This window comes from Hyaena hyaena, unplaced genomic scaffold, assembly GCF_003009895.1.
Source record: "Hyaena hyaena isolate Hyena2069 unplaced genomic scaffold, ASM300989v1 scaffold_99, whole genome shotgun sequence".
Taxonomy (NCBI): Eukaryota; Metazoa; Chordata; class Mammalia; order Carnivora; family Hyaenidae; genus Hyaena; species Hyaena hyaena.
Genome location: NW_024080731.1, coordinates 3721755 through 3749599, shown reverse-complemented (window position 1 = coordinate 3749599; position 27845 = coordinate 3721755). Strand labels below are relative to the sequence as shown.

General features: G+C 35.2%; 1 protein-coding gene across 10 annotated transcripts in view; it reads left to right on the top strand.

Annotated features, from left to right (window-relative positions):
* Window positions 1–27845, top strand: part of PPFIA2 (PTPRF interacting protein alpha 2) — a 110563-nt gene that overhangs the window by 81120 nt on the left and 1598 nt on the right. For 3 of the 10 annotated variants that reach the window (XM_039235563.1, XM_039235562.1, XM_039235565.1), the window contains 8 exons: window positions 5266–5328; window positions 7142–7171; window positions 8793–8986; window positions 13199–13296; window positions 19334–19509; window positions 20392–20460; window positions 24076–24235; window positions 25443–25534. In XM_039235563.1, coding sequence (XP_039091494.1) covers window positions 5266–5328; window positions 7142–7171; window positions 8793–8986; window positions 13199–13296; window positions 19334–19509; window positions 20392–20460; window positions 24076–24235; window positions 25443–25501 — 849 coding nt within the window. In that variant the 3' untranslated portion in view covers window positions 25502–25534. The remainder of the gene's footprint in view (window positions 1–5265; window positions 5329–7141; window positions 7172–8792; window positions 8987–13198; window positions 13297–19333; window positions 19510–20391; window positions 20461–24075; window positions 24236–25442; window positions 25535–27845) is intronic. The other 7 variants (XM_039235564.1, XM_039235557.1, XM_039235566.1 and 4 more) reach the window with 6 other exon arrangements.

Genomic DNA, 27845 nt, shown 5'->3' with positions numbered 1-27845 from the left:
CTCACGCAGTCTCTCTCTCTCTCTCTCTCAGAAATAAATAAAACATTAAAAAATAATAATAATAAAATAAAATTGCTATTACAGTTAAAATTTTTTCATATGCTTATTGATTTTGGATTTATTAATAATCTCTCCAAGTTTTCTTAAAAATTCTAGAAATATACCTCTTTTTACTAATGTGTAAAAATTCCTTATTCAAAGATATATGTACCCTTTACCAAATATTGATACAAGTTACATAAAAGATAAGTTGTATCTATTTGTCTTAAAAATGATCTACCAAGTAGTTTTTCTTCCTTTTACTCCACCTACCTGGAAGTATTTACTCATATCTAATATATTTTAAATACTATTTGCTTTACAAAAATGGTGCATATAAATTTTTAGTAATGAATCTATCATATAAAGTGAAGAGTAAAACATCTTAAAATCATCACATGAAATTATATATTAGGATTCACATTTTAAAAATATAAAAGCAGATTGTCTTTTTTTTTTTTTTTTTTTTTAAGGAAATGGTATCATGTCTCCCAGAATACTGTAACTAGTTCAGGTCATACAGGTGTTTCTGTGTGTGCAGGCTTGGGTTCCTCAGTCAGGTATATCTTGCTTATTTCCTCAAATTCTCAAAAGAAAAAGACAAGTTACATCACTTGGGCTTTTTTAAAAATTTTCTACCCAAACAGAAATTCTGTCTAATTCTAATTCTGCCTCCTTTCTTGTCTATGTGAAATGGGCTGTACCACCAAAAGGAAAATCTTATGTTCATATTTATTATTTTCTTGGGCCAACCATGATCTTCCAAGCTGCCATTACTGTGGAAGTTTCTTACCTCATAGAATAGGGATGGAGATACCAGTTCATTGAAATATTTGGTTATAGAGGGATGTCATAAAGAATAAGCACATGCTTTTAATATTTTATCTTCAATAAAAATATGTAAATGTTCAGGCACTTGCAAATTTAGATGAAACACTTAGGACTTTTCTTTGAGTACAATTCCAATGCCTGGAGTTCTATGTTATCTTTCTTTTATAACTTCATCCATAAAACATCTTCAATTTTTCTGTTTTGAGCTTTTTTTTTTAAAGTGATAACTTAAGATACTTAAAAAGCTCTTTTTGAGTGCAGGATCCTCCTGAACATTTACAATTTTTTCCCTGGACTGATGAAGTCCATTGATAGCATATGTTAAGGTTTGCCTATATCTAATCTTTCCAAAATAATTCAACTTAGTGCTCATACATAAGCCAAATTTATTTTTGTTTTATGTAGTATATATTTAAATTGCCTAATTAAAAGATAGTGCAGTAGAAATAAGTAGGTTTGGTAACAGAATTCAGCAAATTTGAGCAGAAATGTAAGGCATAAAATAGGCATTACTCAGTTACAATGTACAGAAGAAACAACATTTGTTAAGTGAAAGACTTACTTGAGTGAAGATTCCTTAACTAAATTCCTAATGAAATTGTAGTAATTTTCTAACAAAATTGTGGTAATACCTGACATCAGTGGATGCCTAGGTGTCACATGCTGTTCTAAGTGCTTTACATGTAATAACTCATATAACCCCAGCACTGTGATGTAGGTACTTTTATCACTCCTGTTTTCTACATGGGAAGAAGTGATATACAGGGAGGCTAAGTGACTTGTCTAAGGTCATGTGGTTTGCCCAAATTTATGTTGCTAAGAAGTACTCCTTCCTGCACTCTGTTTTCTTCTCTTTTACAACATTCTTCCAGCCTGCTTTGGTTCCCCTTTTCACTATAGTAACCTTATAACAAAGTGAGGCATCATTGTGCAAATACTAGTCTTATTATAATGAGAAGTAATTCTCTTCTTATACTGAGAAACATAAATTCAGATAGGGGAGACATGTGAATCAAGGCCATTTTGATTGTAAAAAGTAAATTTCAAGCTTATTTACTTTGTAAGTCAATTATAAAGTAGAAAAATACTGCAAAATGACCTAGTAAATAACAGAAGTTACTTCCAGGCAGGTAAGGTTTAGGATCATTCTGAGGTCTGGCTGCTTTACTTAGTTTGTATTTCTGACAGCAAGAGAATTAATTATTTTGCCACATTATTTTTAATGGTTTATCCTTTAAACTCATTTTAATATTCATTTTTATGTCGTAACTCTCTCCTGGATGGTTTAATTAGGAAAGTGATTGAATCCTGAACATCCTTTAGGAAATTTCCTCCCAGTTCCTATTCGATGACACTATATACATACTCTACTCCAATTGGACAAAGGTGAGGCGATTGAGGCACATCAAATACAAAACTGAGGCAGGCACATGCTGTCAGGTGCTGACCTTGCATTTGCACAGCCAGGAAGGTGAGGCCATCCTTGAATGTACTTCCCTTGGCACCCCATCCGCCCTATCCTAGTCTCAGGCCTGTAGCAGAATTTACAATACCGAAGCTTAAACTTTTCAATATTTTTTTCTAGTGTGAAGTATATTTTTAGCCCACTTAACAGATATTGAATCTAAAATTTAGAGAGGTTTAGGGAATGTCCTAGGGTCGTTACTAAGAAGTGGCATGACTAGACCTCAAGCCTCTTGATTATAATTTGGTAAATTTCCAGATAGTTGAAATTTTAGAAATCACCTAATAGACGCAGACTGTGACCTCTCCTGACCCCCCCCCCACACGCACACACACACACGCACAAGACTATAGGTTTGCATTCTTCAGCTCAGCTACCGCATGGACTGCCGAGGAATGAATAGGTAATTTTCAACAGCTCTCAGAGAAGCACACCCAAATTATGTGGCCCATGTCCTTTCTGCTTTTCCAAGCTATGTTTTTGCACTCTTTACCTTTGGACCCCAGGCACAGTATCCTCTGACCTTGGTTACTCAAAGTCTCCCACCCCAGCTCCTATCTAAGATATCCTCTTCACTGAAATGCTTATGCTCTGAAGCATCCCTTTAGGACTCACCCAGGTGAAAGCTGTCTACCTTTAATGGGTGCTAAAGAGAAAGGAATCTGAACACTTGGCTTACTACACGTAGGCTTGATTGTAAAATCAACTTGTTGAAACCTAGAGTAACGTCTAAATGATTGGGTTGGGCAGAATCTCCCTCACAAGATTCTGAAGCAGGCAGTGCACCTCACAAGTGGAACTTGCAGATCAAAGGAGAGCGACTAACCTGCAACTTAGGAAAGGTTGTCAGCCATACTTTAGAAGATTGCCCTGCATATATACTTACCTTTCATGTAATACTACAGATAAAACCATGGCTTCCAGCATCTTGCCTGTTCCAAAATATGATGATGGAATGGCAAATATAGACTTTAAGACAAACTGCGAAAGAGGTTATACAGGTATGGATTCCAGTATGAGATAATACTGGTCCAGTTTCTTATAGAAGGAGGGAGATCTTAATTATTTGGATTCAGTTAAGATAAAGCTACAGAAATCATTGTAAAATGAGCTGGCTTAAATGAATTTAAAATGAATTTCTCAGGTACCCAGCACCTGAGAGGAAACCCATTTAACACAGCTCACTTTGAACAAATAGCACAGTCACTCAGGCAAAGCACTGTGGTCACTGGGTGTAAAGGGTATGTGACTCATGAGTGTGACACATGAGTTTTTAGTATAGTGCATTCCTCATGCACAAAGTTAATAAAAGCTGTTTATTCCAAGTGATTTAATGATTCATACACTCATATGCCTCTTTCTGTTTATAATGAGCACCATTCCCAAAATCTGAGAGTAGAGGGGAGGGGCTCTTAGTAACATGGGTGACTCCTGTATTCTAAATAAGTTTATAGGTGTGCATAGTTTTATATTACAGGGAAAAAATATTCAGATATACTCTAAATTCCAAAACAGTAGGAAAATAAGAATTTTACACAAATTTTGTACATATAAGGACTATCCTCTGGGATTGATTTTAAGCTCTATGCCCAGTGTGGGGCATTACTTAACTCCCCTTTGTTATTCAACTATATATATATAAATTCTCATTCTATATTACTCATATATATACATGATTATATATATATATATAATTCTCATTCTATATTGCTAATTACTCATATGTATAATTCTCTAATGAAATTTCTCTTTTCTTGAATTATACTCATCAATTTAGTTTATATGTAAGTATTTTTCAAATTGTGCTAAATTACATAATTTATAAGAGAAGGAAAATTAACATGGCATACTATTTGTTGTTAGAAGAACCCAGAAAGAGTTATGGTGGAGGCTTATGTTGGTGCAGCAACTTAGCTACTTCTGATTCTAGACCCCTTCCAAAACAAGTAATAAGCAATGCATAGAATATAAATTCCATTGTAACTATAGGATGGGCGTACTTGCACAAGCTTGCTATGTTCATAAGGATTTCCCACTGAAATGGCGTAATATGCCTGCTCTGTATGTTACTGACTGGACTTAAGTTTCGAAGTTGTACATCATTCAGCATATAGAACAAGTATCATGGGTTATCTTATTTAGAAAGCAAATGAGACTTTATAAAAGAACAGTTCCTGCTGGAGGGAATTTTTTTTCTTACACCATGTTCTTCTCTATAATCGTATAGTACACTGCTGAGAAATTAAGAAACCAAGCTTTTGTAATTTCTGACAATATTTAGTAAGGTTGAAAAAATACCCTTTATTAAATTAAAAACAGCATTTCACTTCTTTTTCCTCTATAAGAATATAAGAAAACAACATACCTACTGAATTGTAAAAGGAAGAGATCATCTGGGAAAAGCTGATATTATTTTCCAGACAGGTTATGATAGTGCTTTCAGTTTTGTATTGACAACCAATTTTCTTTTTTCAAGGACATCGAAGAATCAAATCTTTCTGAATGAAATGTAATCACACAACAAAGTACCTGTGCCTTTGTTTTCTGAAGAAAAAAAAAAAAATACATTCCTCCACAGATCAAATGTAATCAGTTCTTCATGATTACAAAAAAAATGGATCCAATAGCTACATACCTTTGCAATGCAAATTTTGATTTAGCCTTTTTCCCGATTAATAATCGCAGGAGTATCATTTTAAACCTATCCCACGTGAGCTTCACAGCATGCCTCTTTCTATTTAATCTTTTTTAAGTAGAAGAAAAAGGGAGCTCTGAGCAAACCAGCAATGCTGTCTCTCCTGTGCATGCTGTAGAGGCGAGAGCACTGTCGTGTTGCTGTGGTGCTGTTAACTCACAGTACTGCTGCCTTTCTTCTTTACCACTGCTTCCCTCGCGTGGACCCCGCCGCTCCCCCTGAACCTCCTCACTAGCCTTCAGGCAACGTTTGGGTGACCCACGAAGAAATGGAAAATCTTGCCGCTCCAGCAAAAACGGTTAGTCTTACGGCTTTGTTGCTCATGAAGAAACATTATTTTGCTGTTATTTGGATGAAAAACTATCTTGTTTATGACAGACTAGAGTAATGGGTATGTTTACATAGTGATATGCATGAAAACTAATGTTTTTCATGAAGGTTTGATTTTACCACACTTGGATATTTTTTGATGAAGCAGTGCTAGACTGTCATAATGTGGTTAATATCATAAGAGTTTGTGTAATGCAGATAATCAAGAATTTAAGAATACCTTTTTATCCATTTTTCAATTTTGGGAAATTTTAATAACAGATATCACCTAGTATTGGGCACATTCACAGGTAGTACATGTTACCCTACCCTACTTAAAAGAGTGCAAGTTGGGGAGCAGCAGAGAGACAGGGAAAGAAAATTCCAAGCAGGCTCTGTACTATCAGTGCAGAGCTGGACACAGGGCTCGATCTCACAAACCATGAGATCATGACCTGAGCCAAAATCAAGAGTTGGATGCTTACCTGACTGAGCCACCCAGATGCCCCTGAATACTTATTTTTAATATAACAACTTAGTTTCTTGTACTTTACCAATACAGAGTTTAAGCCACCCTTTTCCCAAAATGTTCTGTTCATTTGATATTCAAAGCACAGGCTTAAAAAGGGTTTTTTGTGACTTGGATTAATTATCAGCTTTAAAAATGTTATATGTAGTCATTTATTTTAAAGTAAGTATATCATCATTTTATTCTTAGCAGGTTTTTTTAATTTAATGTCCTTTCGCTGTTGTCCATATTAAAAAAATCAATTATCTAGTTTATGAAGGGTAAAAATGGCAGTGTTTCCTGATTACATTTCTAGTTGAATTTGTTGTGTTTAGTTTTATTGTTGTTTAATTTTGTTTGTTGTTGACTGTTGCTGAAATCTATCTGATTACCACAAAGCTCTGTTAGAGGGAAACAGTTTCTTTTTGCACTTCATTAATTTACCTTAGGGGCGCCTGGGTGGCTCAGTCGGTTAAGCCACCGACTTCGGCTCAGGGCATGATCTCACAGTTCATGGGTTCGAGCTCCGCATTGGGCTCTGTGCTGACAGCTAGCTCAGAGTCTGGAGCCTGTTTCAGATTCTGTATCTCCCTCTGTCTCTCACCCTCTCCTGCTCCTCTTCTCTCTCTCTCTCTCTCTCTCTCAGAAATAAATAAAACATTTAAAAAATTTACCTTTTATAAGATTTCTTTAGAGGTGACTGGGTGGCTCAGTCAGTTAAGCATCCAACTTCAGCTCAGGTCATGATCTTGAAGTTTGTGAGTTCGAGCCCGATGTCGGGCTCTGTGTTGACAGCTCAGAACTTGGAGCCTGTTTCGGATTCTGTGTCTCCCTCTGTCTCTGACCCTCCTTTGATAATGTTCTGTCTCTCTCTCAAAAATAAATGTTAAAACAATTTTTTTAAAAAGATTTCTTTAATTGTGTATTGTATATTTGTATACATATAATCAGAAATTTTTATTACAGCTCATTACATTTAGAAAACTACATACCTTTAAGAATAAAAAAAAAGATTTGGAATGACCAGATCAAATGTATCATGTAAACCCCATATGTTGTATGTGTGTATATTTAACTGGAATTAAATAGAAACTATGTAGTTGTCCTTGTAGTTGCCCTTGAACTGCTAAATTGATTCCTGTGGATCTGAATAAGGATCCATGTATTTATCTACTTATCTCAGAATTAACATTTTCAATAACAATTTTGCTTCTGCTAGAAAAATTTTGCTGTCTTCATTTGAGATTAATTCATATTTATCTGCTTTATTAATCATTTCCTGCTGCTAACACAGAAAGAATCTGAGGAAGGAAGCTGGGCCCAGGTAGGAAATTCATATGCTCTAAAACAGTAGCGTTTACTACGCGATGAGGATATAAAGTAAGAAACTGTAGTATGTCCTAATATTATAAACCTTCACTTAGCTTAGGTTTAGGCTAATATGTATACTTGAATTTATTATGTGTAATACTATATATGTCTTTTTAAATCACCATGTTTCACAAAGAAAATGATTATCATTTCATATCTGGTCTCTTTCACAAAGGGAAATTATCTTTCTCTTTTCAAAAGAATGAACTATAATTTAAATGTCTCTGAAATTGCCCCTGAGTATATTTAATAAGGAATCATTCAAGTTGGATATAAACGGGGAGGGGCATTTAAAAAAAGCCTCGTTAAACATCTGCTTTAAAATGTAATGGGTAGTGCGGGAGGGCTGGTGTTGGAAGGACGTGTGTCAGCATTGCTCCTGTGACTCAAAACTGATGTCCGTTCATGGAGACGGTGCTATGGCAGAAGCATGTGTACTTTGAGCAAACCTGTGTGTTTGCAAGGGAGCTGCACATATGTCAGCATTTCCGTGTGACACACAACTGAAAGAATGCATACGTGTAATAGCGCACGTGATTCAAACCTTTGGCTGTAAGGAAAATTTTGGTAGTTATCGCTAGGGTCTGTATTTAAGCGTTCAGTAAATTAAAGTGGTATTTGGTTTTGATATTGCTTTGAATTTCATCATTTTCAAGAACAGGCAAAAGAAAGGAAGCACCTAAGATTTTCAGTAGAAACAGATGTTATGGTTTCAATGGTGAATTTGTTGTACCATAAAGAATTGAAAAAAAGGCATGATAAAATTAGTAGATAGCGAGTTCTTTTTAAAAATTGGTTTAGAGGGGATGTTTGACTTTAGTTTTCATTTTGGCTGTTATGAACAATGTTTGGTTAGATGACTTTGTTCATATTGTTATATTAAAGAATTAGAGTATTTGTCTTTTTTTTTTTTAATCAAACCCTGCTTCTTAAATACAGAGGCTATCCTGATTGATTTCCAAAAAGAGATGGATTCTTTCCAATGGTCTTTCTGGAATGCTGGCTGCATGCTCTTTCCAATGATCTTTCTGGAACGCTGGCTGCGCGCTTCACTAGATAACAACATAGTCCATGCAAAGCTTCTGCGTTCTGTCTCTCTAGCCCTGTTACTCCTTTCTTTATTTGTTTGCCAAGGTTTCTATTTTCACATTGAGATTTGTCATTACAGCAATGGTAGTAGTATCCTCGAAGAGAAGGAAATGGTGGCATATTAGCTGATAGATGAAAATAAATTAAATAAGCTGATGTATACAAAGAACTTATAAGCTAACCATTTATATTATACCCTTAAATCCATTTTTTAAATTTAAAAATGCATGTTAGTATAGAATGTGATTTCTTTTGAGAAAGTGAAATGAACACAATTATTTTTTAGAGGCAGGTACCATGTGATACATGTACCCAGAGTTCCATTTGATAACAAATTAAATCAAATGCTTAGAGTCTACATATTATTTTTGGTTTTTTCTCATATATCATAGTAATTAAACGTCAGTTATGATGATATACAGTATCCTCCTATTACAATCTCATTTTATTGGCTAAGAAACTTGACTGCTATAAAACAATTCTAGTGTCCGGTTTTTCTACAGACTCTGGCGTATGGAGATATGAACCATGAGTGGATTGGAAACGAATGGCTTCCCAGCCTGGGGTTACCTCAATACAGAAGTTATTTTATGGAATGCTTGGTAGATGCAAGAATGTTAGATCACCTAACAAAAAAAGATCTCCGTGTCCATTTAAAAATGGTGGATAGTTTCCATCGGTAGGTATTTTCAAACAGTAATTAAAATGAGACAAGAAATAATGTATACATGACTAGAACAAAAGTAGCTGTCTAGAAAATAGAGAATATATGCTATTCAAAACATCTGGATACATATAGCTGGCAAAATATTTTCATGTGGTAAATTGCAAGGACTATTGAATGTAGAGCTGTGTACATATTATGAGCCCAAAGTTTATGGAACTGCACATATACACAATTCTCATTCAGCATAAACCTTTTTTTTTCTTTGTCTTTAGGAAATTCCATGTTTGTGATTTGATTCTGTGTATGTTTTTATATTAGGAAATTAATAAGAATTTTTAAAATTAAGTCAATTTCAACTCTATAAATATATGTGGTTACCAATTATACAATTTAGGTATATACTAGAAAATTTTTGAGAAGGAATTCTCTGAAGAAAAAAAATTTTGGGTTTCATGTGAATCTTTTAATATTTTTGCTTATTTGTGCGTTAATTTTCAGAAAAAAATATTGACTGGATTGTGAGAGCTACAAGCACACCAGTGAATAAAATGCAACCTCTTTTTTCAGGTTGTTTACCATCTAGGGGTTAAAAAGAAGCTTGTTATAATACCATGTCGTAAAAGTCATGCTGATATCTTTGTAGGCTATGTAAAAAATTGTCAGCTGGGTTATGATTCCTTTTTGTTTGTTTATTTCAAGTTTTTATTTAAATTCCAGTTAGTTAACATATAGTGTAATATTAGTTTCATGAGTAGAATGTAGTGATTCATCACTTACATGTAACACCCAATGCTCATCACAAGTGCCCTCTTAATGCCCGTTGCCCATTTAGCCCACCCCCCGAAGCCAACTTCCTTCCAGCAATCCTCAGTTTGTTCTCTGTAGTTAAGAGTTTGTTTTATGGCTTCATATATAGTTTATTATGATGCTAAATTAATAAATATAAATCTAGATGATTTTGCTTATAAAACCCTATTTGATTACATCCTGTCCAACATTTAATTAGTGACTGAAATGAAGAAGTTATAAATATCAGATATGTTGAGGACATAAAGATCGGATAAAGAGATAACAGTCAGAGCTCTTTGATTAAACTTATGGAGATGTTTTGAATCTTAATACAGTTGTTGATACTGTTGGATTAAATTTAAAAGAGATAAATATAGTATAAATTTAAATGCCATTAGAATGCTAGATGGGGAATCCATGATTTAAAAGTAGATCAAGTGAAAAAGTTACAATTTATAGTTGGCACAGAAATCTCAGTTTTCTTTAATGGCTTCACAGTGGTTTTTGGCAGATGCAATAAAAGTTTATCATATGATGAAATGACAGTAAGAAACTGTATTAATTTATGGGCATTTAATTGTTACTGATAGGTAAAATCCCAGTGGAAAAGCTGAATAAATTGAAGACCTGTAGCTTGAATAAGGGTAGACTTTTTATGTTTTCCTATGTTTTAATATTATTACATGATGGAAGAATATTTGCTCTATTTAACATGTACTTTTCTAGTTCAGGTATATGTAGGTAGTAGGGTGAATGATTTCTGTTCAATAGAAAGAAGAGCTCTGTGTGACTCTCAATTTCCATATGGTATACACAATGTTAGGTCGTGAGTTCCCGGTCACTGAACATTTAGGCCTTCCAGTTTCGTGTGGTTGTATTAGATTTTGAATACTAGAAACTTTGATGGCATATTTGTGCCTATTTTACATTTTCACTAGATTTACTTTTTTTAAAAAAAATCTGTGGGTTTTTTTTAAGTTTATTTATTTGTTTTGAGTTAGGGAGGAGAGGCAGAGGGAGAGGGAGAGAGAATCCCAAGCAGGCTCCACACTGTCAGTGCAGAACCCCATGCAGGGCTCAAGCTCAGGAACCCTGAGATCACGATCTGAGTCAGAATCAAAAGTCGGATGCTTACCTAACTGAGCCACCCAGGCATCCCTCTAGATTGACTTTTAATTGCTTTACATCATGGTAAAAATGATTAGTACAATGATCAGATTTTTTTAAATGTTTATTCATTTTTGAGAGAGAGAGAGAGCAAGTGAGGGAGGGGCAGAGAGAGAGAGACAGCATTGGAAGCGTCCTCTGCATTGGCAGGAGAGAGCCCAATGCCGGGCTCCAGCTCACAGACTGTGAGGTCATGAGTTGAGTCAAGGTCAGATGCTTAATTGACTGAGCCACCCCAACACCCCAAGTTTTGTCTTTCCTTTAAATAAAAATTACTGAAACAGCAGCATTCTTTTTGTTCTGGGAAATATACAAGCTTCAATCTCTACACTATGCTTACTTCAGACTTAAAGCACTGACTATAAAGTGCATCCCACTGTTTCTATGGCAGTTTTTCATCTGACAGACACTAAAGTAATAATATATATCATCCTTATGGTACAATTTTCTATTACCTATAAAAACTTGGCAGAAATTAGCCAAGAGCCATTGGTTTAACCTCAAGCTGCCTAATGTCTACGACTGTTATTACATCAGTATTATCCATTTTTCCACTGAATTCGCTTCCTGAGGCTACCGTAACAAAATACCACAGACTGGGTGGCTTAAACCACAGAAATGTATTTTCTCGCAGTTCTGGAATCTAGAAATCCAAGATCAAGGCGTCAGCACGACTGGTTTCTTCTTGGCTTGCAAATGGCTGCCTTCTTTTTGTGTCCTTACATGGCCTTTCCTCTGTGTGTACACTTCTGATTTCCCTGCATGTCCAAATTTCCTCTTCTTGTGACAACACCCACCAGTGAGACTGGAATAATACCCACCCTATGGGCTTTATTTTAACTTAATTACCTTTTTAAAAACACTGTCTTTAAATATATTCATGTTCTGAAATACTGGGGATTAGGGCTTGAATGTCTGAATTTGGGGGAACATAATTCAGCCCATAGCACTTGGAATTTTTTCCAATTTCTTCTGATTGTGAAATATTTTAGTTCAGCATTGTTCTTATTAAAATGCAAGGCTTAGAAAAGCATCCAGTGCTTGGGCATTACCTGGTCAGTGTGTGTCTGAATTTGTGTGTGTTTCTAAATCAGAAATCACTAATAGCAATGTTTTTTACTCTTGAAGCCTGGAAATTCTTTTTTTTTTGTATTGCACCCTGTCACATCCTTTATATCTAATATCACCATGTCTTCTTTCTTCTCTCTGAATGTCTCTAGTTGCTGAGTTTTCTTCTTATGTTCATGGCAATTGTCCTTTTTGTGCCCTTTATTTTCACAGCATTGACCCCTTAAATGATTGCCCTATTCCTAGGCTTGCCTATTTTACATATCTCCGATTTTGCTACCAGGTTAGCCTTCCTTAAACTGATCATTTCGGTTTAAGGAAGGCTAACCTGGTAGCAAATGCCATTATGATCATTTCTTTCCCCTGTGAAAACCATCCAGTAGTTCTCTGTCACCTGCATGTATTCCATGCTTTTGCTGAATGCAAGCTTTCCATAACGTAACCCCATTATGCTACCCCATATATATGTCACCATATTCCTCCCTACTCCCTATCATGAATTTACAATGCTGTGCAGTATGTCTCTCTATCACCACACATTTAAAATTTCATTGGCATCCCTGTGTTCATGATGCTTCATTTCTTTTATCGACCTTTTCTCTCCTGCCTGATCTTTTAAGGACAGTCAGCTTTCTGCTCTTCCACAGTATCCTTTCCACAGGGAGTGTCATGTCTGCCAACCTATTTCTTTCACTTACTTCTGTATCACTGAGAGGTGGAGGCTATTCATTTTGGTATGTGGGTCTCTATCTTATTTTAACTTATTCATGTTTTTATCTTATTTTTCTCAGCAGCTTAAGAAGAAAAGTATTCATCTCTCATAAAGTCCTTCCTGTTTTCATATTATGACTTTAAATTATTTCCAAATGAGTAAAATGTTCATTTGTCAGCAAATAATGCCAAGACAGCCTGATGGAAGATAAAGACATGGATGAACAACATAATCCATAATCAACTTAAAGACTATGGTTTTCTTATTTTGAAATTGATATTTTTACTCTTCACAAACACTGTATGCTTAGAATAACTGCAGTTTATTTCCCTCCTGTACTAAAGGATTTGATTACAAGCATAATTTATTATTCTGCTGCCCTAATAAGTAATGCAAAATGTTAACTATGTTTAATCAAAGAACATGCATTCTCTGCTGAGTAAATTCAATGTGTTTTCTCTTCTTTTTTTAAAAAAAAAAAATAACAGAACAAGTTTACAATATGGAATTATGTGTTTAAAGAGGTTAAATTATGACAGAAAAGAACTAGAAAGAAGACGAGAAGCAAGCCAACATGAAATAAAGGGTAATACGTCTTTCTTCCATACTAAATGCCTTTGGGGGAGGGTAGCTTTCACTTTTATGAACCTAAAATGCTTTACATGTTACAGTGGTCACTAAGTAGCTTAAGTATTTGTCTAAAATAGTGTCATCATTATTTCTTTTTCATTACTTTTATGATTAAAACATTGAAAGGATATCATCACCGTATAAGGTGAATATCCTAAGACATATTCTTGATTTTTGAAATTGATATTTATTCCTCTGAACCTATTAATTTTACATGCTGTTTGTCCTAAAGATGCTTCCATGCAGATATTTTTGTCAAACTTTTAATAGAACATTCTCATATGATTCAGAGAAACATGACATATAATTTATTTATAGTAGTTCGTCTTTGGTTTATATCATTTGAATTTTATTTCAGTGCTTAGAAATTTTATTTTTGTACATTAGTTACAGAAATTATATAGGGATTGTATATAGAAGTTACATAGAGACTCCCCCCTATAAATGAGACTAGCCCATTGATAATTTTAGCTATAATTATTAAGTCAAATAAATAATTAGAAACATTTGTAATTGCTGCAACTATTATGTGTACAAAAATGTTTGATTTGAATAAAAAAAGGCATTCCCTATTACAGATTAGATAACTACTGTATTTAATAATTATTTCTCTAAATGTTGAGAAGTACCTTAATATACAGGGGAAAGAATTGTTTAAAAGAACAACACATTAGATCCTATACTTATTACATACCATATTACTTTTATTATTGTTGTTGAAAAATATATAATTGTTGGGTATAAGTATCTATGGGTCTTTTCGGTGAAAATCATCAGTCCAGTGACATCTATTTTTATTTTTTAAGGAAAAAAATTCTCATTAAGGGAAATATAACCAAAAATTCTTGTGGGAAATTTTGGATAGAAGCAAAATAAACTATCAGTTGTATTTCCATTTAGTGTTACCAGGAGTTGACATGTGGAAGCATTTCATCAAATTGAATAGGGGTTAAACATTAATTGTTTACAATTAGCCATGAGTCTCTGTTTTCATCTTCACTTCCTCTGGGGCCCAATTTAGATATGAAAATAGTATGTACCGCATGTTATGTTACCCTTCCCCTCCGATTCAAACTTAGCATTGTCTTATTCTTTAAGATTATCTTAGACTTCTATCATTTTCATCTGTGATAAATAATGTCAGAAATTACTTTTATCTTTGGCAGTTTTTGGACAGCACATTAATTCTAGTGGAATGGTCTTCAGTGCATGCAAATGTCATTGGTTGATATATTTTTCTATATATGGTTCATTGGAGAGTAGATAGACACACAATGGATTTCTTCTAACAGTTCATTTGACTCATTCCTTAGGAGCAAGAAAGTGTTTTTCCATTATCAAAATTGAGTTGTTTGATTTCACATTATTTTGGAGCCCAGAAAATTGCAAGTTGTTTTCAGTACATTGTCATTCATTTGAATTGAAATTTGGGAACTAATTGATCAACCAAAGACCCTAGAAGGAAGTCTATGCTTGACTTAACAAAAGATGTTTTGGCACACAGATTTTACCCATGAGATAACCATTTTCTGGTTTTTTTTCTGATGTATTTTTTCCATTAGATCTTATAAGGCTTAGTTTCAGGACATGGAATGCTTCATATATAGATAGATGTAAAAGAGAAGGAGGAATTACCCCTTTGGCCCTACACCAAATATTATATTAGTATTTGGCAGTTGCTGGTTAGAGCATAGCCCTAAGAAAAGGTGCTGTGATTCACTGTGATTATACACAGACAGCTCCATATGATGGGTGGCTGTGGGTGAGATCATAAATAGCCCCTGTTTCCTGTAACTGATCCAGTGACATTTACAGAAATAACTCTTGACTCTGACCAGGGGTCTCTGTTATTATCTGAAGTGTTAATTAACCTTGACCTTAATAAACAGCTTTCTGAAGTGAGGGGACCGAGTGAATATCAAGAATGTACTAACATTTAATTTGTTGCTAGGAAACAGTCAACACTGATCTCTAGCCATTTATTGTTTAGGTCAAGAGGATCCTTACAAAGCTTTAAAAGTCAGGGCATAAATTTTGCTTGAAAACAGATTTGTAGAAAGGGGTCTGATTTACAAATGAAAAAAGAAAGATATGTTGCTGTTCTGAAAAAGAAAAGCTTAGATTAGTGCCTTATTTACCATCACCCTATAAATAAGTGAATCATTTTCTATATATTATTTTGTAAATATAGTTTGTAAGTCTGAGAACTCTTAACTACAGATGTGTCAGTGGAATTTTTAATGAAGACATATTTGCAGAAATATGATAGCTACGAATGTCTTAGACTATCAAAATATAAACCCATCTCTAGAAAAGAACGAACACACCTATTGACGCTCCACTTGATGCAAAGAAAACTAGACAGTTTTGTTATTTTTTGAGGAAATTGTTGTCCTATTAGTTTTAAAAAGAGTTTCTCGTAGTGAAAGCAATGGGAAAACTGATGCTGTCAGCTGCAGGTTCCTGCCCAACTTTTGAAGTGCAAGTTTAGTGTAACCAATAGTTTGAACTAATCAGTTGTTATCAACAGAAGTTGATTAAAGTAACCAAAATATAATACTCACCAATTGACATCCCATTTTCTGAGATTTAACACTGCAATAGAACAAGCTAAAGAAAACTCAGAGGAAACTATATACTTTAGGAATGACCCGGGAAGACCTAGTGAATATATATGATATATATATTATAATATGATATATAATATAATACAATATATTATATAATACAATTAATATAATATATAATATAAAATATAGTAAAGATCATTAAGGAAGTCTTGTTTTGTTGAAGAATGGGGAAATAAAGAGCCAAAAGTCTGAGGGAGTCAGTAAACGACCTACTCCCGTAAGAAATTCATTCTGCTTTGACCAGAACAGGAAATAGTAATAAGACTGTAGCAAGAGGGCATTGTGGGTCTTTCTTCACGTGTTCCTCATTAACTAACAAAAAATATAAGGATTGGAAAAAATATATAGAAAATCCAGGTAATCTAATGATGTGCCATATAATTCAAATTAATATGTGAATTTAGCAGGGTCTGTATATAAAAATTTATTATGGCTAAAAGAAATGAACTATCAGACTGTGAAAAGAGATGGAGTGACCTTAAGTGCATACTACTAACTGAACGAAAAGTACTATATAACTATACTGTGAGAATCATACCACACGATTCCGATTCTATGGCATTCTGGATGAAGTAAAACTATGGACAGGAAAAAGATCAGTGGTTGCCTGCAGTTAGTGGAGACGGAGAGTGAAATAAATGTTGCAAGGGGATTTTTAGAGCAACTATTTTTAGTGAAACTATTTTGTATGATACTATAATGATGGATACATGTCATCATACATTTGTCCAAACCTGTAGAGTGAAGCCAACAGTGAACCTTAATGTTAACTACTGACTTTGTGTCAAAGCAGTTTGTCTGTCATAACAAATGTGGCACTCTGGTGAGGGATTTTACAGTCAGGAAGTCTATGCATCTATGGGGCAAGGGATATATGAGAACAATGTACTTCCTGCTCAGTTTTTCTGTGTACTTAAAAATACTCTTTAAGGAGTGCCTGGGAGGCTCAGTCAGTAGAGCATCACATTCTTGATTTCGGCTCAGGTCATGGTCTCACACTTCATGAGATCAAGCATGATAACAGCATGGAACCTGCTTGGGATTTTCTCTCTCCCTCTCTCACTGCCACTCCCTTGCTTGCACATGTGCTCCTGTGCTGTCTCATGCACACGTGCTCGCTCTCTCTCAAAATAAATAAACATTTAAAAAATACTCTTTACAAATAAAGGCTATTTTAAAGTTTCAACAGAAAAAGAAACTATGTTTCCCGAAGTATTCTTTATACTTTTTCTGGAAAATCACAGAAATGTTATTGTCTGAGAGTTCTGGAGGCTAGATTAAGGTGTTAGCAGGTTTCATTCCTTCTAAAGGCTGTGAAGAAGAATCAGTTTCATGCCACTCCCTTACTTTCTGGTGGTTTTCTGTCACTCTTGATGTTCCTTACCTTTTAAACACACCACCCTGATCTCTGCCTTTCTCTTGTGCTGTTTTCCTTGTGTGCATATCTTATTTCCAAATTTCCGATTTTTAGAAGGAAACCATCATATTGGATTGGGGCCCACCCTAAAAACCTCTTCTTAATGCTTCGATAAGGACTATGTCTCTAAGTAAGGTCATATTCTAAGGTACAGGAGATTAGGACTTCAACATATGAATTTTGAGAGGACACAATTCAACCCATAACAAGAAATTTACCATAATGACTTAAAAAAAAGGCAAATAAAACAGATGAAAAACAAAAGATTGGTAAAGATGCAGACTTTTATACATAGTTATTGGGCTTTAAATTATGAGAGTGGAATTTATTTAGCATTTCTATCAATATTCAAAGCAGCAGTATCCTTAATAACCTACAATGGAATCTAGCCAAATGTCCATCAACAGTAAAGAATGATCAATTGTGGTATAATCATACAATGGAATACTAAATAACAATGAAAATAAGACACTTCTATTTTCTATAGCAGAGATAAATCTCATATTTAGTGAAAGACATAGACACAAAAGTACATATTGCATGATTTTATTTATAAAAAGCTAAAAAATCACAACTAAAATGCAAAACTAATCTGTAGTGAGAATAGTTAGAATATTGGTGACTATCAGTGTGAGGTCAGTGACTGAGACTATGACATGAGAAGACTCCTTGGGCTGAGTTGTCACTGTAATGCTTTAATATTAGGCATAAGAAAACCTAACTTGATTATAAGTGAATGTATTAGAACAAATTAGTAATGTTTTTGAAAAACTTAAACAGAATGTAAATACTCTCTCTGCCACCACCAAAGAAACAAAAACAAAAACAACTACTACCTTGATTTTTAAAGACTTTTATAATTTAAATTGGGGAAGATGAAGGAAGATAAACAGTTGAAGCTGAAGAATATATCCCAACGTATTCTTTATATTTTTTCTGGCAAAGCCATGAATTTCATTCAGAAAGAAAAAAATTAACAAGAAAACTTAAAATTTTATTGTAAAATTAAATTATGGGTTTTATTTCCATTTTTACAAGATTAGAAAAAAAGTTTTCATTTTTTCACATTCCTCTTTTCCAGCCTTAAAATTCTTCTTCTTTTCTGTAGAGCATTCTGGTGTTCTATTTTACTGGTTTTTATGTAGAATTCTGTCAACTCACAAAGACAAGAAATGGGGAAAAAATGATAAAATATACTATGACACTGTAGAGCAAAAATCTGAAAAAGGCACATGACATTTTTCTCTAAAGTTTTTAGTTTTAGAAAATAAAATTTTAAGTGTTCTATATCTCAATAAAATACTACTTTCAACCTAATAGGAAAAACAACATGTGACTTGACCAAGTGCTTGATTTTTGCATTAGCATGTGATTGAAAAATAATGAATTGACAAAATAGTGGGGTAAATTTCAGACTATGGAATCCCTGTTCTATCTTAGTGTTCTGTTCTTTGATTTATTGCTTTTATTGCTTCAGGTAGAAAAAAGACTCTTCAGGTCTATATTCAGTATTTAATTAGTGGTTAAAAAACAATGATGAAACCCATATTAGCTTATCATTTTTCTATCTTTACTAAAGAGCTCTATATCAAGACAGGAATAAGAAATACCACTGTCTGGCAACGAAACCATTGAGCTGGGGACAGATCCTTGGAGCTCTAGAATGAAACAGCAAACACTATGAGACATTGTATTCCATGTGCTGGAAGTGCTTTTCAGTGATAACAAACACTCCAAATGACAACTTTTTTTTCTAGGCTAAAAGTAAGACAGGTTAGCTCTGAGAATGGTAAATACATGCTACACTAGGAGGCCAAAGCATTAGGGAGTGGATAAAGAAACCAGCATAAATGCTGGCTCAGCCAGCACCTGTGGCTTATTTCACCCAGTATTTTTGTTTATGGTGCAAAATACTGCAGCCTAAAACGATGCACCTCTTTTCTTAGATGTGCTGGTGTGGAGCAACGATCGAGTTATTCGCTGGATACAAGCAATTGGACTTCGAGAATATGCAAATAATATTCTTGAGAGTGGTGTGCACGGCTCCCTGATAGCGTTGGATGAGAACTTTGACTACAGCAGCTTAGCTTTGTTACTACAGATTCCAACACAGAACACCCAGGCAAGCCCCTTTCTACTGTAGTTGCTCCGTGTCCTAGTTTATAGAACGATAAAGTACACTTGTGGGGAGAAAAAAAAAATTGGCTGTGTGTCCATGAACCCTAATGAGAGTTAGCTCAGCTCAACCTTTGAAATAAGTCACTGGGGCTTTAATTGCAAGCCACTGGATTTCTAGCCAAAACAAAATCATGAAATTAATCAGGAAAAGGGATTTAGATGTTATGTAGTCCAGCCTTCCACCTGAATGCCAGATTTCCCAAAACAATATCCCTGGCAGATGGCTTTCAGTCTCTATCTCTCTGAGAGGCATTCATTTCTATTTACATGTCTGAATTAGACAGACACTTAGCAATGAGTATGCCACTGATTCCCCAACCTGGATAATTATTCCAATCACCAGAGTTTCTTAAAATTTTAAAATAAAACCCACAAGCTATAGCACAGGCCTAAGAAATCAGATATCCAAAGATTGGGTATAGGAATCCAGTGTATCTAAAGTTTCCCCAAATAAGAGCATTAGCCAAGTTTGAGAACTATCTGTATAGACTTGATAAAAATTTGGTAGTCTAATTTCATTTTTCATTTTGTTTTCATATACTGCAAAGTTTATATAAAATATTCAGTGGGATTAAAGTAACAAAGTGCCCCTTGACCTCAGACATGTATGTGGCATTATTTCTCCACTGTCCACAGACTAAAGAAAATTGCCCTACCTTGTATTTACATCTAAAACTTGCAATGGCTTTTAGACATGGAGAGCTGAAATCCTAAGACTCCTTAAATAAAACAGGATTTGTAATGTTTCCTCAGATGAATATAATCTCTGTGACATTTAAAGTAAAGTGTGACTTCAGTGGTGGTAACTGTAATTTGATGTCAACAGGCAAGGCAGATTCTCGAAAGGGAATACAATAACCTCCTGGCTCTCGGAACTGAACGGCGACTGGATGAAGTAAGTACTTACCCGTCATTCACAAGGGATATAAGAGTGCAAGTAAAACAACTTTCAAGGAATAGTACTCAAAAATTAACTGGATGCTTGTTCTCTGGATAGAATCTAGAATTTTTCTAAGGATAGTGCCTAATTACTACATTTTATTAGTCATTTGGTTTTTGGAAGAACGTTTATGAATTCATAAATATTATCGTGTCAGCAGTTAGAAATACCTAGAAGTAATTCAAAACCAGATTCTTATGAGCTATGACTGCAAAATTATGTTGAGTAACATTTTTTAAAAAAGCAATGATAACACTAATCCTGATAAACTCAGCTTTTAAGTAATTGTGTGCTTCTGTCCTAAATATCAGTATATCTTCACAATAAATTTTAGGATATTACAATGAAGAGAAAACTTGCTTTCAGTAAATGGGAAGCTTTTCATTATCTTAGATAGCGACACCGAGTTTTCCTTAAAAACATATGAATAACATTTTAACAGTCATTGGATTTAAAAGTGGAAGTGAAAAGTGTAGTGAAAGAATCCCAAACATAATATATTCACGTTTAAATCATTTGGAAAATAATAAACGAGAATAGACTCCTAAGACAAAGGAATGCAAGGGACATTAACAATCTCTGTGCATTGATAGATGCTGTGGATTTTAAGAGTCCATCTGAGTTTTTTACAGGGTTTTTCTGGAAGAAGTAGAAAGAAAACCTGAGTATGAAGTGGAAAATGCAGAGATGCATAATTCTGTGTTGCAAACTGCAGGTGTTTCTTGGCTAGAAAGAAAAGCTGATTAAAATAATTTTGTGAATGAACCCAGCAAATCCTAAAATGAGGCAATTATTCCACATTCACATGGGCAGGGATGATGATCTTGGATTTATAAAACCCAAGCTTTCCTTTGTAGAGGCATTTATAGACCGATTAGCTCTACGGTTTTGACCTCAGCTAACTTCCTATAAATCCATACTTCTGATCAAGCAAGATAATGATTGATATTTTTAAAACAGTTAATAATTAACTGATTTTAATTTTTAAGTTGTTTGATAATCTTTTTAATCCTTATTCTTAATTGTTGAATCAAAAAGATAGGCTAAAAAAGCCCTACATGCTTTTGAATACAATTATTCTCCTTGCTTAAAAGTTGCAAAAGGAGGGGCGCCTGGGTGGCTTACTCAGTTAAGTGTCTGCCTGGCTCAGGTCATGATCTCTTGTTTGCGGGTTCAAGACCCACGTCAAGCTCTGTGCTGACAGCTCAGAGCCTGGAGCCTGCTTGGATTTCTATGTCTCCCTCTCTCTCTGCCCCTCCCCTTCTTGCTCTCTGTCTCTTTTTCTCTCAAAAATAAATAAACATTAAAAAATGTGTTATTAAGTTACAAAAGGAATTTTAATAAAAATTCTTAAAGAGCCATCCTATTGCTACATTTTAAAATGTGGATTGACTCAAAGGAGCCAGGTAGAGACAGAAAGGTACAGGAGTTAGTGTTGCTTTCTGAAAGTAACAAACAAGCAGAAAGGTCTAACTGGAGTGTGACTATCTGCCTTTAAAATATGCTGCATCTTTTTCTTCTTCATTAAATAAAGAACATAGCACACGATTTTTTTATTCAAACACTGTAGTCTCTTTTGTCCTACTTTTCTGTTTGTTTCTTTGTTTTTTGTTTTTATTTTTTTGTTTCTGTTTCTTGAGTGTGAACAAAACTAGCTAAACAGCTTACCCAGAATGTGTGCTTGTTTCTGGGGCTGGTTACATTCAGCTCCCACTGCAAGACTTTGAGAAGTGCTTGTGTGCTTCTACACACTTTCACTTCAGTTAAGTGGCTATCCTTTAACTTAATCTCATGGAAACTTTTTCCTCTGATGTCACTTGTGGGTCCCATTAACTTTCTGAGAGAAGGCTGTGATAAAAGAGCAAAAGGTATCATGATTTAAATCCTCAACTTGCTTATTTTTGAGTCCCTAATCCATACATTACAGGAGTTGTATATCCCTACAATGTACTGTAGTGTTTTGTAGAACTGAAGAGTATTTATGTTTATGCAACAACTCTTCCAAAATTCAAGAAATCCGAGGCCACAACTATGAACTTCTGCTGCTTTTCTTTATTTATAAATATTTGGGAGGCTTAGGACATTGCAGAAACTGGCAGTGGAGAAAAAATACATAGCAGACATCTCTTAAATTGTAAAATGGCTCCCTAGTCTAAACAAAATTTAGATTTGGAAACTATGGATTCTAGTAGAACAATGGACGTATATCATTTCATAAATGATTTTATTTTTCCAAATTGACTCTGAATGTCAACTCAATTAGCAGGCCACGATGAAGAATACCTTATAATTGTACTCATTTAGAACAATGATAGTTTGAGCTAAGTATCAATCTCTTATTCTGTATGCCAAAATGAAGTCACCTGAGCTAGTCGGGGCAACCACACACACTGAGATTAACTTCAGGGAAGAGACAGCCATTCCCTCGATGAGAAACTTAGTGACATAAGAAGATAAGATCTATGTAGAATGATTAATATTTTCCTTAGAATTTGACACAAAGAATAATTTGTGTTGAATAAAGAATGATACTTGTTAAACACTAGATTACATATCACTCCTTATGAATATAGAGAAAGTTCATTGTATCTAAGCAGATGCTTTGTGTATGCGCAGAGGGAAGAGATTATATCATCATGATATAACAGAATCAGCAGCCAGGAATACACTTGTAAAACAGCAACCAGAATTATATTATGCTTTTAGTAGCATCTAAAGGGCACACGTATGTATTACAAGGATGGCTTCTGGGCTCCACAGGTTCTTCAATAAACCACAAGTTAATTCAGTATCAGCTGAAATCTAACAAATGACAAATTTAGTTTCTTACACAGACTATAGGTTACAGTACGTCATATGATCCAGGCTGTATTAAGTATAGCTTTCCCGGGGCGCCTGGGTGGCTTAGTCGGTTAAGCGTCCGACTTTCGCTTAGGTCATGGTCTCGCGGTTCGTGGGTTCGAGCCCCGCGTCGGGCTCTGTGCTGACTGCCGGCTCAGAGCCTGGAGCCTGTTTCAATCTGTGACTCCCTCTCTCTCTAACCCTCCCCTGCTCACGCTGTCTCTCTCTCTCTCCTAGAAATAAAACATTAAAAAAAAAAAAAAAGTATAGCTTTCCCATACATCTCTTGTTTACATAAAAAACTCATGAAATAGTTATTCAAGTTCATAGGTCAAATGCAGTTTGCCTAACACTTAGTGAATTAAATATATAATCTCATACTATAAAATCAGTTGGCATAAAGTGTGACAAAGAAGAGCTAATATTCTTTTCAGAAAAAAAAAAACTTTGGGCTTTTACTTTAGGATTTCAAAACTATTTACTTTTACAGATAGCAAACCTTAGATTTGGAGTCACAGGAAAATTTTTATAAAAACATTTCTGTTGCAAATCTCCTGTGTTATTGTTTTGGCATCAATAGAGCTCTCCAAATAAAGCATATTTTATAGGTATCCTTTACAGACTGACTGTAAAGGATAATTAGTGTTGCATGGTCTAACTGCACAGCTTTAAGGACCTGGACTAGTTTATTTGCTGTTACTACATCCAATTATAATTCTGTACTGGCAGAGTGATGATAAGAATTTCAGGCGTGGGTCAACATGGAGAAGACAGTTTCCTCCCCGTGAAGTACACGGAATCAGCATGATGCCCGGATCCTCAGAAACGTTACCAGCTGGATTTAGGTTAACCACAACATCTGGGCAGTCGAGGAAAATGACAACGGATGGTACAGTAGTTTTGCATTTCTGCTTATAACGTCAAAAAAAACCTGTTTAGCAAATGCTAATATCATTCTCTGACCTTGCATAGCTTTCTGGAAATTCTTTTCTTAAGTTGGTTTGCTCTGCTTGAAGTTTACTTTGCTTTCATCAAAAACAGACCCTTGTAAACGGCTGATGCATGAACCCATGGCACCTCATTTACATTTTTAAACATAATTTATAAAATCCTGGAAAGGACAGTTTTGGCTAATGTCCACATCTAGGAAGAACAATACTCATCTGCATGATTTGTGTTTCTTTACTCTTCTGTTCTCAAAGAATATGTTTAGTTAGAAGTTGGATTTGGACTAAAGGTCCTTAGTAAATGGAAATTAACTCCACAGCCACCCTACATGTTTGCATATTGCAAGTTTTATATTTCATCTTAGAAACCCTGACTCATCAGATATTTTCACCTCTGACCAAGGCAGAAGGCCTTAAATAAACAAGCACAACTATGAGAAGAGAATTAAACAAACACAAAGCCAACAGTAATTTCCCAATTAGTATTATTTCCTTCTGTGGACATTAGACTTGTGTTATATACCTCACAAAGGAAAACAGCCATTCTGAAGGAGAGACCACTTTGAAATAGCAGTCACAAAGCTACTTGTATTTGGTAGACAATAAAAGAAGATAAAAATAGTCCCACTGTCTGGAGTAAGCCAATTGCCTAGAACCATTATTTCTTTTCAGAGTTATAGCTATCATGGCCCTTAAAATCAGTTCAAATATAACCCGTGATCTGTGTTTTACATCTCTTCTAACTTGTTAATATCACAGAACATGTTAACAAAGTTCAGGAGGAATTTATTGCAATTACAATTAGTGAGGAAGCTCTTCAACACTTGGAGGGGGAAAAAAAAACACCATCCTGAATTCTCCAGGAGCAATCTTTGCTTCACAAACAGAAACACCATGGGGAGCTGCTTTTGTTACAGGCTTCATCTAAGGAGGAATACACAGTAATTCGAAAGTACAGTCGAATCACACTGGAATAAATTTTCATTAGTAACTTGGTCTAGAGGGAAGGGAGAGGAGTGGCTGATGTCTGAGAGAAAGAAGGTCTACTAGTGTGTTCAGGATCCCTGTATGCAGGGGATAATCTTTCTCATCTGAGATTTTTGTACTCAATCATCCAAGTTCCTCTAAAGCCCTTTTCTCCATTTGCAGTTGCCTCATCAAGACTGCAGAGGTTAGACAACTCCACTGTTCGCACATACTCATGTTGACAAGCCACTCAAAGGAGGCAGCACTGACTTGCTGTGAGTAGCTTTCCTCGGCTGACAAAAAAACAAACCACCCAAAAATGGAACCGACATAGAGTAGAAAATACACATACTCTCTGGTATGGCCTGGCAGTACAGAAGGGAGATGACCCTTTTGGATTGCTAGAGGGTGGAAGAGGAGTCTTGATATCATAGCTCTTAATCTCATCTTTCTGATCGCCATCTGTCTGCTCTGATTTAAGGTCCGTCTGCTGGAGGCCTGTCACTATCTTATTACACATCAGCAGGTCGCAGCCCCAGCCACCGCCATCTACTTGTTAGTAGCATCTTCTGTTGACGCACATAGCATTTTATTGAAGTGAATTCGGCACCGACAGAGCAACACACTTTGACATGAATATGTTATATAGGGGAACTTAAAGCAAGCAGATAGTGATTCTAGTAGGTACACAGAGTCGAATAGCAGCAGAGGCAGGAAAATGATATAGAGGGACTTTATGATTAAAAACAAAAGTATAACTGAAAATTTTCAATTTCCGTATATTGTTTTTCATCACTGTGATTTATATTTGTTGAAGACAAATATGAGTTTTAAGTATGTGAGGGCTCACAGCATAGGAACAAAGTGAAATTATAAGAATGGCAAATAGGACTAAAACCTTGATATATAATTACACGATATTAGGCATTTGTATTTAGAGAAATACTAGCTGATGGGATCTACTTCCAAGTGAGACAAAAATGGAGTTTTATTGAAAAACAGTTGTGGAAAACCTGTGGTTTCCTAGGCTATAAATGTCACTGCTCATGAAACATTTTTAACCTAAAACTGAATCTTACCAAAATATTTACCACTTATAATAAATTAATATTTGGGGAAAAGACTTTTTAGAGCAACATTTAGAACCCAGTGCATGCACAGGGATGGGAAGAGGAAGCAGTTATAGGCAGAGAACAGCTCATCTTGTGCTGTTTATTCATTGCCTTGAACGAAAAGCTCCATGCAATTTATTGTCAGTCCTTGGGGCCCACTATGGGAGCTGCTGCGCTGCCTTTTTGGGTCACTATTGGAAGCCGCCAATAAAATATAAAGCTTTAAGAGATTTAATTTCAGAATGTAAAACCCTAACATTAAAATTTTAATTATGGTATACAATTTGGCATCTAATTAGGCATGATCTAAAGTATATAATGATTTGGCTCAATAAGAGGCTTTCCAAAATACTGTTTTAATAGCTTCTACACATAACAGGATAATTTCCCCCGGAACTGAATACTTCACTAATTTACAAATGACTATTTAACATGTTGAATAGTGCTCGCTTCTTAGTTTTTCACTGGTGGGCAGAATTGCTCTTTAGCTATTTGCAGTTTGTATTTTGTGCATGGCATTCTAGTCCATATTTCCTAATTTTTACCATTAAATAGGGTAAAGGTATTTATTTACAATAACCTAATCAAGGGCAGCCAGTTTCTGTTGTGATGAAACATTAGCACTTTTGTTATTAAAACAACCCAGAACATATTATTTATCATTTCATTTGTGTCAGAAATAGAAATTGTGAGCTTTTTCTAAGTATATTATGACAGGAAAGAATCAGTGATGCCACATCGCTGATCCAGATCCTTTGAAATATAGCTGTTTATTATCATTATGTTTTTGTCACAATTAAACAAAGATGTCTTTTTAGGGGCGCCTGGGTGGCTCAGCTGGTTGAGTGTCCAACTCTTGATTTTGGCTCAGGTTGTGATCTCACGGCTTGTCAGTCAGACCTGCTTTGGGCTCAGAGCTGACAGCATGGAACCTGCCTGGGATTCTCTCCCTCTCAATCTCTCTCTCTCTCTCCACCTTCCTCCTTGCCCTTCCCCCCACTTTCTGAAAGAAAGAAAGAAAGAAAGAGAGAGAGAGAGAGAGGAAGGAAGGAAGGAAAGTAGGAAGGAAGACAGCTGGGGCGCCTGGGTGGCTCAATCAGTTAAGCATCCAACTTCAGCTCAGGTCATGATCTCATGGTCCATGGGTTTGAGCCCCGCATGGGGCTCTGTGCTGACAGCTCAGAGCCTGGAGCCTGCTTCGGATTCTGTGATTCCGTCTCTCTGCCCCTCCCTCACTCAAGCTCTGTCTCACTCTCTCTCTCTCTCAAAAAATAAAAAATAAACATTAAATTTTTTTAAATAAAGAAAGGTGTCTTTTTAAGAGCTCTAAAAGATATGAACTAAAATAAGAATCCATTCCATGAAATAAGTCAATTCAACCAAATTTACTGACGAGGAAGCTGCAGATTTTTCGAAAGGACTGCTCACATTTTCTATGAATACCTTTGTTTATATTTACTGCCATGCTTTCCAC